The sequence below is a fragment of the Gossypium arboreum genome, unplaced genomic scaffold (genome assembly GCF_025698485.1).
Source record: "Gossypium arboreum isolate Shixiya-1 unplaced genomic scaffold, ASM2569848v2 Contig00224, whole genome shotgun sequence".
NCBI lineage: Eukaryota > Viridiplantae > Streptophyta > Magnoliopsida > Malvales > Malvaceae > Gossypium > Gossypium arboreum.
Genome location: NW_026440341.1, coordinates 30,458 through 47,500, shown reverse-complemented (window position 1 = coordinate 47,500; position 17,043 = coordinate 30,458). Strand labels below are relative to the sequence as shown.

The 17,043-nt window shown below is 35.0% G+C and overlaps 1 protein-coding gene, 1 non-coding gene and 3 pseudogenes across 2 annotated transcripts; 3 read left to right on the top strand and 2 right to left on the bottom strand.

Moving 5' to 3' along the window:
* The first annotated feature begins 1,728 nt into the window (after nt 1–1,728).
* On the top strand, nt 1,729–2,953 carry LOC128288493 (50S ribosomal protein L14, chloroplastic). The gene has a single exon (XM_053024876.1). The coding sequence runs from the start codon at nt 1,729–1,731 to the stop codon at nt 2,095–2,097; it is 369 nt and encodes a 122-aa protein (XP_052880836.1). The 3' UTR covers nt 2,098–2,953.
* A 693-nt stretch (nt 2,954–3,646) lies between these two features.
* LOC128288491 (DNA-directed RNA polymerase subunit alpha-like) lies at nt 3,647–4,861 on the top strand (annotated as a pseudogene).
* Nucleotides 4,862–5,484: 623 nt separating this feature from the next.
* On the bottom strand, nt 5,485–7,106 carry LOC128288486 (cytochrome b6-like; annotated as a pseudogene).
* Nucleotides 7,107–8,546: 1,440 nt separating this feature from the next.
* LOC128288490 (photosystem II CP47 reaction center protein-like) lies at nt 8,547–10,461 on the bottom strand (annotated as a pseudogene).
* A 5,798-nt stretch (nt 10,462–16,259) lies between these two features.
* Nucleotides 16,260–16,333, top strand: TRNAP-UGG (transfer RNA proline (anticodon UGG)). Its single transcript has one exon. It is a non-coding gene; the product is annotated as a tRNA-Pro (tRNA).
* The last annotated feature ends 710 nt before the right edge of the window (nt 16,334–17,043 follow it).

The following is a 17,043-nucleotide window of genomic DNA, read 5'->3' as shown; positions in this document are numbered from 1 at the left end:
CAGTTCTAAATTCTATAAGGTTAAATAAAAATTTGATTGATCATTTGATATAATTGCTATGCTTAGTGTGCGACCTGTTGGGTTTTTTAGGCTTAGGATTCAAAAAAAATGGGCGGACCACAGTATAAGCTAATAACTATAGCACTAATAACCAACTCATCGCTTCGGATTATCTGGATCCAAAGAATCAGTCAAGATATGATATATTGGTCATATCATTATAGCAACTGAATTTTTTTTGCATTAAGTAAAAGACAAAACCAATCTGATTATGAATAGATCGAAATTGTGAAGCAAAATAAAAAGTATGTGGATAAATAGAAGGATGAGAGAAAGAGAGAAACAGAAATAGCAATGAAATGATATAGGATTCCAATATGTAAGGTCTATGAAGCATCTCATAAAGAGCAATGTAATAGAGCATCAATAGAGATTCATCAATAATTAGATGAATATCTGTTCATTGAAGAAAAAATCAAGAGCCTTAACTTAAGTCAATAAAGACTGAGAAGGTTGACTCAAGAAGAAATTTTATTTTTATTTTATTAAATAAATATTAAATTAAAAAATTAAATTAATAAATATTAATAAATTAAGGCTCCATTGGAGAATTCAGACCTAAGCATTAATCGAGAGCGATGGGGACGACGGAACCAGAATGCAGAGGATTCTATTGAAAACGAATCCTAATGATTTATCGGGGAGGATGGCGGAACAAACCAGAGACCACTGCATTTCTTTTTATTCTGATTCTGAGAGGTCATGGGTTAACCCGACAACTGAACTAGAAAAAGAGTAAATATTCGCCCGCGAAAATTTGAGTTTAATTTGATTGTTCAATTTTTGTCGATCTGAATCTGATATGAATATGATAAAAAACAAAATAAAGATTCGTTATAACATTATAACAAAACCAAGATAAGACATTATCTAGAAATAGAATCCGTGTTTAATTCCTTATACTTATATATATATCCAATAGATCCAAACAAGATATACAAATTTCTAATAGATCAGATAAAATCGCAAAGCAAAGAATCCCAAGATTCAATTATTCATTAACTACATGTATATCTTAAGATTAAGAATTAAATATTTTTTTATTCATTTTTTTTCGCGAGGAGTTGGATGAGAAGAAACTCCCATGTCCAGTTCTGTAGTAGAGATGGAATTCATAAACAACAACCATCAACTATAACCCCAAAAGAACCTGATTTCGTAAACAACATAGAGGAAAAATGAATGGGGATATCTTATCGAGGTAATCGGATTTGTTTCGGTAGATATGCTTTCAAGCACTTGAACCCGCTTGGATTACATCTAGACAAATAGAAGGGGGGCGCCGCGCAATGACACGAAATGTACGCCGTGGTGGAAAAATATGGGTACGTATATTTCCAGACAAACCTGTTACGGTAAGACCTACAGAAACACGTATGGGTTCGGGGAAAGGATCTCCTGAGTATTGGGTAGCTGTCGTTAAACCGGGCAGAATACTTTATGAAATGAGCGGAGAAGCTGAAAATATAGCCAGAAAGGCTATTTCAATAGCGGCGTCAAAAATGCCTATAAAAACTCAATTCATTATTTCAGGATAGGAATATAGAACCAAAGGAAAGAAGTCTTGTCTTGGGAATAAAAAAACAATTGCGAGTTTCCTTTTTTTTTTTTGACAAACAATATTTCTTTTTTTCTTCGTCCTTGTTACATTGAAAAAGAGATTTCAAAATGATTCAACCTCAGACCCATTTGAATGTAGCAGATAACAGCGGGGCCCGAGAATTGATGTGTATTCGAGTCATAGGAGCTAGTAATCGCCGATATGCTCATATTGGTGACGTTATTGTTGCTGTGATCAAGGAAGCAGTACCAAATACACCTCTAGAAAGATCAGAAGTGATCAGAGCTGTAATTGTACGTACTCGTAAAGAACTCAAACGCGACAACGGGATGATAATACGATATGATGACAATGCTGCCGTTGTCATTGATCAAGAAGGAAATCCAAAAGGAACTCGAATTTTTGGTGCGATCGCCCGGGAATTGAGACAGTTAAATTTCACTAAAATAGTTTCATTAGCTCCCGAGGTATTATAAGACGAGACCCAAGTATAGTTAGAGTATTTAGAGTATTTAAATGGCATAGATTAATTAGTAGATTGTGTCTCACGTATATACCTTTACTAAGTAAAAAAAAAAGACCACGTTGGTTATATCAAAATTCGGGAGCAACAAAAATTTTAGTTTACCATGGGTAAGGACACTATTGCTGACATAATAACCTCTATACGAAATGCTGATATGAATAGAAAAGGAACGATTCAAATAGGATCTACTAACATCACTGAAAACATTGTTAAAATACTTTTACGAGAAGGTTTTATCGATAACGTAAGGAAACATCGGGAACGCAACAAATATTTTTTGGTTTTAACCCTACGACATAGACGGAATAGAAAAGGACCACATAGAACTATTTTAAATTTACGACGGATCAGTCGACCAGGTCTACGAATCTATTCTAACTATCAACAAATTCCTAGGATTTTAGGCGGGATGGGGATTGTAATTCTTTCTACTTCGGGGTATAATGACAGACCGGGAGGCTCGACTAGAAGGAATCGGTGGAGAAATTTTGTGTTCTATATGGTAATCTGTCCGGTATACGAATTGTATCCGAAACTCCATTTGTGCAAAAAAAAAGAAAAAGCACGGGTTGTCTAATAGAACTCCTCCTGCCCTACGGTAGTTGATACGTCAAGGAAGTTTTACCTGGAATAAAAGAACAAAAAAATGGATTCATGAAGGTTTAATTTAATTAGTAAATCACTCCCACTCTGGATTCCTTTAGATAATGAAGATCTGATTTTAGGTTATGTTTCGGGAGAGTTTTACCAACGTGGGATAGAGTCAACAAAAGTGAAGTAAGTGCTTATGATTCAACCAGGGGGGCGTATAATTTATAGACTTCGCAACAAGGATTCGAACGATTAGGTAGTTTTTCAACTTCAAGATTTCTTTCGGGGATCCAATTCAAATTTCAAGAAACTTATTTTCTTCCAATAAGCGAATTCGGAAAATTTAAGGAATAACAACTATGAAAATAAGGGCTTCCGTTCGTAAAATTTGTGAAAATGTCGCCTAATCCGTAGGAGGGGACGAATTATCGTAATTTGTTTTAACCCGAGACATAAACAAAGACAAGGATAATCTTTCTATTCTAAAAGAACTCCTGAAAGAAAAGAAACTAATCTTAAAGAAAGCGATAAACAAATAAAAATAGAAGATCTGTTTTGACATGAAATGGATATATCCATATATCTCTGACTTATCTTTATGAAATGATAAAATATGGCAAAACCTATACCAAAAGTTGGTTCACGTAGGAATGGGCGCAGTAGTGCACGGAAAAGTGCACGTAGAATACCAAAAGGAGTTATTCATGTTCAAGCAAGTTTCAACAATACCATTGTTACTGTTACAGATGTACGGGTCGGGTAATCTCTTGGTCCTCCGCCGGCACTTGTGGATTCAAGGGTACAAGAAGGGGATTCCTTTGCTGCTCAAACCGCAGCGGGAAATGCTATTCGAGCAGTAGTAGACCAAGGTATGCAACGAGCGGAAGTTATGATAAAGGGTCCTGGTCTCGGAAGAGATGCATTACGAGCTATTCGTAGAAGTGGTATACTATTAAGTTTCGTACGGGATGTAACCCCTATGCCACATAATGGCTGTAGACCTCCTAAAAAAAGACGTGTGTAGAAATAAACACTAAAGAGATTTCAAGAGAAATAAATGATTCAATGATCTGATCAAATAAAATAATATTACTATGGTTCGAGAGAAAGTAAAAGTCTCTACTTCGACTCGGACACGACAGTGGAAGTGTGTTGAATCAAGAACAGATAGTGCGCCTTTATTATGGACGCTTTATTCTGTCTCCACTTATGAAAGGCCAAGCCGACACAATAGGCATTGCGATGCGAAGAGCTTTGCTTGGAGAACTAGAAGGAACATGCATTACACGTGCAAAATCTGAGAAAATACCCCACGAATATTCTACCATAGTAGGTATTCAAGAATCAGTCCATGAAATTTTAATGAATTTGAAAGAAATTGTATTGAGAGGGAATTTGTATGGAACTCGTAACGCCTTTATTTGTGCCAAGGGTCCCGGATATGTAACTGCTCAAGACATCATCTTACCACCTTCTGTGGAAATCGTTGATAATACACAGCATGTAGCCAGCCTAACCGAACCAATTGATTTGTGTATTGATTACAAATCGAGAGAAATAGAGGATACGGTATAAAACGCCAAAGAACTTTCACGACGGAAGTTATCCTATAGATGCTGTATTCATGCCTGTTCGAAATGCGAATCATAGTATTCATTGTTATGGGAATGATAATGAAAAACAGGAGATACTTTTTCTAGAAATATGGACAAATGGAAGTTTAACTCCGAAAGAAGCACTTCATGAAGCTTCTCGTAATTTGATTGATTTATTTATTCCTTTTCACATACGGAAGAAGAAAACTTACATTTAGAAAACAATCAACACGATGTTACTTTACCTTTTTTCCGTTTCATGATAGATTAGTTAAACTAACAAAAAGAAAAAGAAATAGCATTGAAATATATTTTTATTGACCAATCAGAATTGCCTCCCAGGATCTATAATTGTCTCAAAAAGTCCAATATACATACATTATTGGACCTTTTGAATAACAGTCGAGAAGACCTTATGAAAATTGAACACTTTCGCATAGAAGATGTAAAACAAATATTGGGCATTCTAGAAAAGAAGTAGAAAAAGCATTTCGAAATTGATTTATCAAATTTTTAATCCAATGGATTTTGAACCTTCAGCACAATCCATAGATTCGGACCAGAATTGAATAAATGTATCTAGGAGAATTCACTTTGCCTTTGAAGTGACTACCCCTAGATACGCACATCATGATATTTTTTTTTAATTGATTCAATTTAAAAAGACCTAAAGTTAGGATTTATCAATCGGTAATGTTGCCCAATACCCAACCAAAGGGCTACTGCAGTACCAATCAAAAAACGGTTGTCGCTACTGGACGACGAAATGGATTTTGGAATTTATTAACATTTTCCAAAACGGTACTGTTAATAATCCCGCGGGTACTGAAACCATTAAAAGAACACCCAATAACTTGTTAGGTACTGTACGAAGTATTTGAAATACAGGAAAGAAATACCATTCAGGTAATATTTCCAAAGGAGTTGCAAATGGATCCGCGGGTTCACCAATCATTGAAGGTTCTAGAACCGCTAAGCCCACGTTACAAGCAATAGTACCGAGAATTACTACTGGAAAATATATAAAAGATCATTGGGCCATGCGGGTTCCCCATAATAATTATGACCCATACCTTTAGCTAATTTAGCTCTTAATACAGGATCGTTCAAGTCAGGTTTTTTTGTTATTAGGATAGGTGAATTTTTCTAGATCCATCCCCCAAAGGAACCGGACATGATAATTTTTCATCATCCGGCTCAAGCAAAAGTCAATCGAATCAAATGGATACAAACGGATACCTATAAAATAAATCTATATTCTATATGTTTAAAATAAATCTATATGTTATCCCCACATATATGAATGGTTCCATATGTAAGAAAAAAGTTACCCGATTCCATTTTACGGAGTTGCAATTATACATTCCAAGGAATTTCATTTTTACAGGTAAATGCTCAATACCCAAGTAGGCGTACAAAATTGATCGTGATCAAGTGCTTTATGGGTCGTCTTAGGCCTTGCGATTCACCTTTATCCCAAAAATATATCGAGATTTTTTACATACAAAGGATTTACTTGTTACTAATATAGTCTAGCCTTTGCTCTTCTTTAGATCCCTTGTTTCACTCCGATAGTATAATTAAATCGGGTCGATGCAGAAGAAATGAATGCATTTTCATACTATTAAGATAAGAAAGTAAAAAAAAAACTAAAATCTAATTTTGATTATGCCAAATCACTTATTCTACTGGATCTTACGGAGCCCTATTTATACACAACATCGTCAGGTCTGATCATAGAAAAGATTCTTCAAGCGAACCAGCCTATCCTTTGTATGGGGCTTACACGGTGGTTGAAACAAAGACACATTTGGTTGTGAATTCCAATGTAGCAGATAAAGGCATATTTCTGCACGGCCCAATCAATAGTTCAAGTCACACACCCATAATCCATTTTCTTCGGGGAATTCCCTTCAACTATTCATGTCAAATAAATACTAGAATATTGTTGTAGTTGAAAGGAAATATCCAAATACATGTCTTATTTTTTTTTTCAATAATCCATATTTGTAGCAATGAAATACTATTGTTCCTCCCCCAAGTAATAAGATAAATTATTGGTTACAATATAGCTATGGTCTATATTCTCTATAAAGGACCAGAAATGCCTTGCTTACGTATCATTAGGAAATGCATTAACATAAATACAGCAGTAAGAAGGGGTAATACAAAAGTGTGTAAACTATAAAAACGGGTCAAAGTGGATTGTCCCACACCAGCACTTCCACGTAATAACTCTACCAAAGGCGATCCTATTACCTGGAATAGCTTCCGGAACGCCTGTTACGATTTTGACTGCCCAATAACCAATTTGGTCCTGAGGTAAGGAATAACCTGTTACGCCAAAAGATGCGGTCAACACACCCAGAACCACGCCTGTAACCCAAGTTAATTCGCGAGGTTTTTTAAAACCACCAGTGAGATAGACACGAAATACGTGCAGGATCATCATTAAGACCATCATACTTGCCGACCATCGATGAACTGATCGGATTAACCAACCAAAGTTAGCTTCAGTCATTATGTATTGAACAGAAGCAAAAGCCTCAGTAACGGTTGGACGATAGTAAAAAGTCATAGCAAATCCTGTAGCTACTTGTACCAAAAAACAAGTAAGCGTAATTCCTCCTAGACAATAAAATATGTTAACATGAGGAGGAACATATTTACTAGTTATATCATCTGCAATCGCCTGAATTTCGAGGCGCTCTTCGAACCAATCATAGACTTTATTGAGATAGGTAAACCAAGAGGACCCCCCCGAGAACCGTATATGAGAATTTCATCTCGTACAGCTCAAACAAAAACACCCAAGTATTAGCTGAAACGGATATGGAATAGAAAGTTTGAAACTTCTTAATCTTTTCATTCAATTTTATCTGAAGACACAAAGAGTGAAAATCCGAAAGCTCTTTGTTGTAGTTGTAATTATAATGCCAAAAATCAAGTCGGCGCAGTCGTCTTTATGTTGATCGTTACAGGCCTCTTGAATCTTCTATTTACCTACTTATTTCTTTTTTCTTTGCTTTGATTTGTTCTTTGTATGAAATGTGGCTTTATTCTTGTTTTCTTTCTTTTGATAGGAATTCTCTTGTTAAGACCCTATGAATCAATTGAAACTTCAGATTCATACCAGAACCGCGATGATTCAATAAAACCTTCAAACTAAGTCCAAAGATTCTTTGAGTAAGAACCATTGGATCATCACTTATTCAATCAATAGAATAGATATAATAAAAAAAAATACAAAGAAAAGAAAGGTTTGTCCTTTGATCAAAATAAGCATAAACTAAATGAGAGTTTGAAAGAATAAAAATCTTTCGATTTATAAATAATATAACTCTTTTGAATTTTTTTGAGTCCGCCGCGAGGTTTGAATATTAAGTATGAATCATAGTTCAAATACTTTGTGATCCATTTCATATATTCCGTGCTCCAGATACTAGAATGACTATCCGACGGGATAAAACTATCTCGATCAAGATGACAGACCCATTTTCTGTACTATCAATAGGATCAATTATAACAAGTCACACACTCATATTCCGGAAATACAGAAACAAATAAATTTCGCGGTCGAACTACCGAAATAGAATGGGGCTAAAAAATCCGAGAACTAAAAGTTTCAATTTTTGTATTGAAACGCGAGGCTTCGTGATTCTTGTGAATCTAATTCATTGAAATTCCATCCAGTAAAACGGAAGAATTATAAATTTCAAAATAATAGATAAGAATATCGCAATAAAGCCATTGCGACACCCATCAAAGGAGTCGTTCCCCATCCAGGGGCTACCTTACCATATTCCGAATTCAATGGTTTCAAAAAATCCCCTACAACAGTTCGTCTTGGACCAGATCTAGAACTACCCTCAACGGTTTGTGTAGCCATAAATCTTATTTTGTATTCAGTGAGATCTGTTGACTTTGTATATCATTCCGCTGTAAATAAACAATCTTATCATAGACCCATTGTGATCTTGAAATTATATAATAATGGAAACAGCAACCTTAGTCGCCATCTCTATATCTGGTTTACTTGTAAGTTTTACTGGGTACGCCTTATATACTGCTTTTGGGCAACCCTCTCAACAATTAAGAGATCCATTCGAGGAACATGGGATTAATTGATAATGAGCCTCCCAATATTGGGAGGCTCATTACTTCAATTGAGATAATGAAAAATCATTTCATTTTTTTAGTTAGAATTTTAGGCGGTTCTCGAAAAAAGATAGCGAAAAAAATTATCCCTAGAGTAGATACTAAGAGGAATGTATAAACCAATGCTTCCATAAATTCGATCGTGGTTTACAATTATAGCTTCCGTACCTGTTTATTTGGAATCATCTCCCGAATAAAGAAAGAACAAGAATCAAAGAAAAGGCAGCGATTTAAATCAAGATTTTTCCAGCAGCCTATGGCAAATCACAAATAGAAGTAGAAGCAAAAAATAACAAAGCAATCTTGCATCAGACTACTTGTCTTCTTGTAGTTGATCTCCAAGTTTTGGAATGCTCCAAATTCCACTTGAGCATCCAAATCTGGATCAATACCGGCAAAACATCTCTGAACAGGGTTCTAGCACCATGCCAAATGTGTCCGAAGAAGAAAAGCAAGGCAAACGAAGCATGCCCAAAAGTAAACCAACCCTCGGACTGCTACGAAAACACCATCGGATTTCAAAGTAGCACGATCTAATTCAAAATTTCACCCAATTGAGCACGTTCTAGCATATTTTTTCACAGTAGCAGGATCACTATAACTCACCCATTGAGTTCGCCGCCATAGAACTCAACAGTTACACCTACTTGTTCGACACTATACTTTGATTCTGCCCTTCTAAAAGGGACATCCGCTCTAACAATTCCGTCTCCGTCTACCAAAACAACCGGAAATGTTTCAAAAAAAGTAGGCATACGACGTACAAAAAGTTCACGCCCGTCTTTATCTCTAAAGATAGGGTGCCCTAACCACCCAACGGCTATTCCATCCCTGTTGTCCATTGAACCTGCTCTGAATAATCCTCCTTTTGCCGGATTATTGCCAATGTAATCATAAAAGCTAATTTTTCAGAATTTTAGACCAAGCTTCTGATAAACTTTGATTTTCGGCTAACCCAGCACTAACCCTTCGATATATTTCTTGCTGGAAGTATCCTTGATCCCATTGATAACGAGTAGGACCAATAATTGATGGGGTAGTTGCTGAACCATACCACATAGTTCCGGCAACAACAAAAGCTGCAAAAAAGACAGCAGCTATACTACTGGAAAGGACGGTTTCAATATTTCCCATACGTAATCCTTTGTATAAACGTTGGGGCGGGCGGACACTAAGATGGAATAAGCCCGCTAATATGCCCAATGTCCCTGCTGCAATATGATGAGAGGCTATTCCTCCCGGAACAAAAGGATCAAAACCTTCCACGCCCCACGCCGGATTTACAGGTTGGACCTTGCCAGTTAGTCCATAAGGGTCCGACACCCATATTCCAGGACCATACAATCCTGTTACATGAAATGCGCCAAAGCCAAAGCAAGCCACTCCTGAGAGAAATAAATGAATTCCAAAAATCTTGGGCAAATCCAAAGAAGGTTTTCCTGTGCGCTCATCACAAAAAATTTCTAGATCCCAATATACCCAATGCCAGATAGCTGCCAAGAAGCACAAGCCAGAAAACACAATATGTGCTCCGGCCACACCTTCGTAACTCCAAATACCCGGATTTGTTATAGTCCCCCCTGTAATACTCCAACCGCCCCATGAATTGGTTATTCCTAAACGAGTCATGAAGGGTATAACGAACATACCTTGTCTCCACATTGGATCAAGAACGGGATCGGAGGGATCAAAAACGGCTAATTCATATAGAGCCATTGAACCGGCCCAACCAGCAACCAGAGCCGTATGCATTATATGAACAGAAAGCAAGCGACCGGGATCATTCAATACGACAGTATGAACACGATACCAAGGCAAACCCATGGAAATACCCCTTTATCAACGAAAAATAGACACTATGTAACTTTATTGCATTGGAATACCTCCCCTTTTGGGTGGATTCTTTCGGAGAAAGGATTAATATTTGTTCTATTCCATTAGTAATTAAGGAAGAATTCGGCTCAGAAGAAAAAGAGAAGCAGATCTATTCTATACCCGATAAGTATCAATACGCAATGGGGTTGATCCTATTTTTATGAATGAACGTATCCTATTTGTTCATCATTCAAAGGACCCATTGGTAAGAATTCTCTTCATTCATTCTGTCTTTTCTTTATTTTATATTTTATGGCCTTATTCTATCTATGTATAAAATATGAGGCCAATATTATTAAGACCATTATTACGCTTCCAGATCAAAGTGAAATATAGTATTTAATTTTTTCTTTCCTTTAATGCCTATTGGTGTTCCAAAAGTTCTTTTCGAAATCCGGAGAGGAAGATGCAGTTTGGGTTGACGTATAGTGCGACTTGTCAAATATATTGGGTCATATGGGATTCTGTTCTCTCGCCCGATCGAGATATCCTCTGTTTCGCCCAAAAAAGATTGATTGAATTATCAAAATTTGTAGCGTGAAGTGTAATGAAGTGCAATTAGAGATCCATTTCATTTTTTTGGGGGGGTATCCAGATTAATATTTTCAATTAGAATGATTTATGGTTGGCTTGGTTGGACCGAAAAATGAAGCATCCAGGCTCCGTTTAGAAAAACCCAATTGGTAATACATTTATGATTACCACCTATATCATAATCATAAATCTTTTATTTACAAATTGAATAGAAATAAGAACGATTTCAAACTATTAATCAATCGAATAATATGAGAAATACGTTGAATATTTATGGAAAACATGAAAGAAAAGGAATTAAAATAAAAAGGAAATGAAATCATAGCAAAAGATGTGGTATTGGGTCATTTGTCCTATATGCGCAAATCAAAATCAAGGATCTTTACCGGAGTAGAGCATAAACCTAAAAAATTGAATAAAAATTGATGAAACCCATTCAGGAACAAGAAAATGACATCGTGATTTGATTGAATCCCAATGAAAAAAAAATAGATCAATGAAAAGTTTGTGCGATAAGTTTAGCGAATTTTTCTATATTATAGATTATAGGAAAACGGGCCAAAACTTATCTTTCTTTAATTTCATTTTATTTAAAAAATGTAAGAAAAGGCCCCTTCGTTAGAAATTAGAAGTTAGAAAAGGCACACTAGAAAAAACGAAGGATGGCTGGAATCTACACATTGATTTTTTTTTCGCAATTTTTGTTGAACCGTATGCATCAAAAGGTGCCTGTACGGCTACTAAGGGATACAATTTTATCCTAATCAACCGACTTTATCGAGAAAGATTACTTTTTTTAGGCCAAGAGGTTGATAGCGAGATCTCGAATCAACTTATTGGTCTTATGGTATATCTCAGTATAGAGAATGATACCAAAGATCTGTATTTGTTTATAAACTCTCCTGGCGGATGGGTAATACCCGGAGTAGCTATTTATGATACTATGCAATTTGTGCAACCAGATGTATGCAATATGCATGGGATTGGCTGCTTCAATGGGATCTTTTCTCCTGGCCGGAGGAGAAATTACCAAACGTCTAGCATTCCCTCACGCTCGGCGCCAATGAGTTTTTTTTATTTGATGGAAAGAAAAAAGAAGACTATGCCTTCGCCATATGAAATATGAATTAGTAAGTAATAATAGCATGGCACTTCGAATTCGATATGATATTTTTTTTGATTTCTTTTTTTTTTCAAAACATTAGATTATGTATCGAAAGAGTAGTATGAGAGAAAGGGCATTTCCAATTTTATCTTAGCTTTCATGGGCCCATCTCAGCGTCACAAACTTTTTTTCTTTTCACACCAGAGGCTATTAACAATATTTATAACAATATTTATGTTATAAAATAAAAGAGTACGAAAAAAAAAGACTATTTTTTTCTTTCTTTTTTTTGAAAAAAAAAAGAAACTTTGGGATTGCTGAATCACAGACGAAATAAATATATAAAGCAACGGAGCCATCATAGTATTTTTGAACTTTTCCGAAAAAAAGAAGGGTGGTAATTGGATTATTTAGTGATCTGGGTCTAATAGACGCCTTCTATTTTCTTTTTCTTTTTCGATGAAAGAAAAAGAGAATTCCATTGTAAAGCCGTATGCAATGCACAAAAATGCCTGTACGGTTGTTCAATTCTATCTTTTTTCTTATTATTCTTAGCTATTTTAGCTATTCTTCTCGCCTCATTATGTGAGTTAGAAGAACCTTTATTATGTTATATCATCAGGTAATGATCCATCAACCTGCTAGTTCTTTTATGAGGCACAAACAGGAGAATTTATCCTGGAAGCGGAAGAACTACTGAAACTTCGCGAAAGCCTCACAAGGGTTTATGTACAAAGAACGGGCAAGCCCCTATGGGTTGTATCCGAAGACATGGAAAGAGATGTTTTTATGTCAGCAACAGAAGCCCAAGCTCATGGAATTGTGGATCTTGTAGCGGTTAAATAAGTTAAATAACAAATAGCAATAGCAACGATTTAACACCAATCCACAATTTAATTAAGATTGATTTAATCCCTCTTCTTCCTTTCCTTCTTAACTTAAGCTTCCAAAGCCTAAGGGGTTAATATTTTATTAATCTATTAAATAGAAAAAGAAGTAATTCAGAATCATCTGGTTAGGATCGATCTAAACCAGTCTATTATGTATATAATTCAGTATGCCAACTATTAAACAACTTATTAGAAATGCAAGACAGCCAATTAGAAATGTCACGAAATCCCTGTTTGGGGATGTCCTCAGCGCGAGGAACATGTACTAGGGTGTATAAAGGACTTGTTCAGATCATGGGCTGAGAAAAGAAACAACTTTTTCAGTATCAACGATCCGTACCAGTGAATAGAATGGGGTTCGTCCGTTCACTATCTAAAAAAGCTAGATCTACCATATCCTTCTATTGTGTATGAAATTTATGGTTTCCATTGGCGCAATCCAATCTTAGAATTTAAGATGAGAAAAATTCCCATTGGTAGCAAATGCTTATCCATTAAGCGGGAAAATCCTATTTAAAAGCAAAAAGATTATGCTTCGACTCTTGCAAAGAACGGACTAACAGGGTCAGCTGCCCAATTAATCCTCATCCTTACATACTGTTACTGTATAAGATAGATCTCACTGTGAAAGATCTATTACTGGAAAATTTATGAGTAGAGCTGAAGAGTGTGAACTGTACAAGTTACCAATTAAATGAAGGAATGAGCTCCGGTGTATAGAGAGGACCTCACCGTTTAAGAAGTAACCATAGAAACGATGGAACCCACTATTTATTTATCCATTTCTATTTATCCTTTATTTTAGTTAATATATGCTTTTTTGATACCTAGTATCAATACAATTTCTTATTTCAAGGCGAAATGAAATGCCTAGAAAAAGGAAAAATCGTGGTCGGGACGGTTAGAGTAGCAAAAGCCATTGAATTTTTATTTTATACATTGGAAGAATCCGTTTTGTTATTAATAGACTAGAAAAGAATAACTGAAAGAAAGAATTAGTTATTCATCAAAATTTCTTTTATTCAATGACCAGAATTAAACGGGGATATATAGCTCGTAGACGTCGAAAAAAAATTAGTTTATTTGCATCAAGCTTTCGGGGCTTATTCAAGACTTACTCGAACTATTACTCAACAAAGAATAAGAGCTTTGGTTTCGGCTCATCGGGATAGAGATAGGAAAAAGGGATTTTCGTCGTTTGTGGATCACCTCGAATAAAATGCAGTAATTCGTGGGTGGGGGTATCCTATAGTTATAGTCGATTAATACACAATCTGTACAAGAAACAGTTGCTTCTGAATCGTAAAATACTTGCACAAATAGCTATCTCAAATAGGAATTGTCTTTATATGATTTCCAACGAGATTAGAAAATAAGGAGATCGGAAGGAATCCAACGAAATGCTTTAAATGAAATGGGTCCTCGAGAATGAACCTGGGGAAGGTAGAGTAGAAATTAATATGATAAAAATTCTGATTCTGATAAGGTCATCAAAACAAGATGAGCGAAGACGCTCAATAAAAAAATATATTTTTTTCTTCCCCAACCGGATTCGATTCTTTGAAGGGTGTTTATTTATTTCTGGTTCTAAGAGCAGTAGTTCTAGTGGTCGACCTGCTTCTTTCAAACTGTTTCTCATTATTAAGAAAGGGTAACGAAGATAAAATACGAGCTTGTTTTATAGCAATAGTAATTAATCGTTGTTGTTTTAAGGTCAATCTATTTACTCGCCTAGATAATATTTTTCCTTGTTCACTAATAAATCGACTAATTAAACTCATGTTTCTATAATCAATTGATCCCTGATTGGATCGGGGCAAACGCTCACGAAAAGATCGCTTGATTTAAGAAAGAGTCGCTTGGATTTATCCATGATTTCTTTATTCCTTATTTCTAATATTTCTAAAAGAATCCTATCCCTATCTTCTATTTCTAAAATCCTATTTTGAAAATTCAAATTATAGAATTAATATAATAAATAGGATTTGGTTTGTTTATTTTATTATTGTATTGTTTATTTTATTATTATTTATCATTTCAATATATAATTTAAATATATATAAATTAAAATATATTAATAATATTTAAATAAATAATATTAATAATATAGAAAGAAAATATGCGTTATATAACTAATTATATACTTAATATATTATATACCTAATGTCATATTTTCATATTCTCGGAAGTGGTGACATACGAGCACTTGATTCGATTTATTTCTTTATCTCCCGTGAATTGTATGTTTGTAACAATAAGGACAGAATTTCTTCAATTCCAATCGATCATGGTATTGTGTCGATTTTTTGAGTAATATACCTGAAATACCTGTTGATTCCTTATTAACGCCGTTTCGAACACAACTGGTACATTCCAAAATAATCGTTACTCGGACATCTTTACTCTTGGCCATGAACCTCCTTTGAGTTTTTAATTCACCCAACTTTTCTATTTTCCGATCAAAAGCGAAGAAGAAAGGAATGAAAAAAGAAATAAAAGTTGTTAACTCAAAACCAAATCTTGAAAGATTTTGTTGCAACTCAATATAGTAAATCAATATAGATTTATAGTAAATAATAAGAATAAGTAATACAACGATTTCGAACTCTATTTAGAATCAAACCACCGGTATTTTCTTTTTAAGTATCTTGTAGGATACTGTTGTTCCAGCCACATTTCTTTTCGCTCTACTAGTAATTTAATTGAGCTTGAACCCGAGTTTCGGTGAGGTTGAATCCACTTTTTCGTTCTACCTTCCTTATTTATTTTATCTAATTCTTATCTAATTCCTAAAAAACTAAAAAAGGGGGGGCGAGAGAGTAGTCACAGATATTTGATTGTATCTCGATCTAATCTTTTCGCCCTGTCCCGCGACAATAACTCGAATTAAAAAAGGGAATGTTAACGCATCCGGGAAGAAACGATTGATCTCTATCAATAAACCGCTAAAGAACCGAACCAGAGAGTACTTAGTACCGGTGCTACGGAAAGATATGTTTTAGATCTCGCATTTAAAATCCTCCTTCTTTATCGTATTACATTATGGTAATACATATAATCGCATGTATGTGGTTAAAGACCACTTGGATTTGTCTATTTGTACCCGGAATTCTAATTCAAAATTCAAATTTAAATGTACAATGATTCGATAGATAAGATTTTCCTTTCTTAAAACAGCAAAACAAAATAGGTCCCTTTCCGCCTGAGAATTCCCGCTAAAAATATTCATTTATTATTCATTATATGGTTGTTATATGATATGAGACCAAAAGAGGAAATGGAAAGATCCGTTTTGTATATCAATAGATGAAATAAGGTGTGGAAAACAAGACAGGATTCTCTGCAATGACATAGGCCAATTGAAAGGGATGTAGCGCAGCTTGGTAGCGCGTTTGTTTTGGGTACAAAATGTCACGGGTTCAAATCCTGTCATCCCTACCTATTACTTCTCCTTTGAGCAGTAACGAGGAGTCGTTTTAGATTGATTAAAAATTAAGCATACATAATCTATCGTTTTCTATATTATATATGATATATGATAGTATAAGTTGTGCGCGATGTATTGGGGTTATAAATAAAAGAATCTCTTTTTACAGTCTTATTTATTAAGAAAGCGCTCTTAGTTCAGTTCGGTAGAACGTGGGTCTCCAAACCCAATGTCGTAGGTTCAATCTTACAGAGCGCGATTCCGCTCTTGTTAGGTCGAAAATTACACCGAACTGAAAAAAATTGAACAGCAATTGAATTTGATCTCCTTGGATTAAATTATTAAATTCAAATTATTAAATAAATTGAAATTAAAAAATTTAAGAATTAAAGGGTCAGTCAAAAAGGGTTAATTAATCAAAGGTCCAACTGATCACCACGTCTGTATTGTAAATATGCGGTTACGAATAATCCAGCCAAAGTAATAGGAATTAGACCTAAGACGATTCCAAATAGAAAAACTTCAATCATTTCAATTTATTTGAAAGGAGAAAAAGAAAGGTAATATCTATCCCTAAATATTAATTTCTATTGCCCATGAATATCAATACCTAATAATTGATAATTAACACGGTAAGGAGCTATAGAATATATGGAATAGGGCAGAAAGCTTTGTTTTTATGAATTGTTCGTTCATTGAATTAATTTTCAAATAAGTCGTA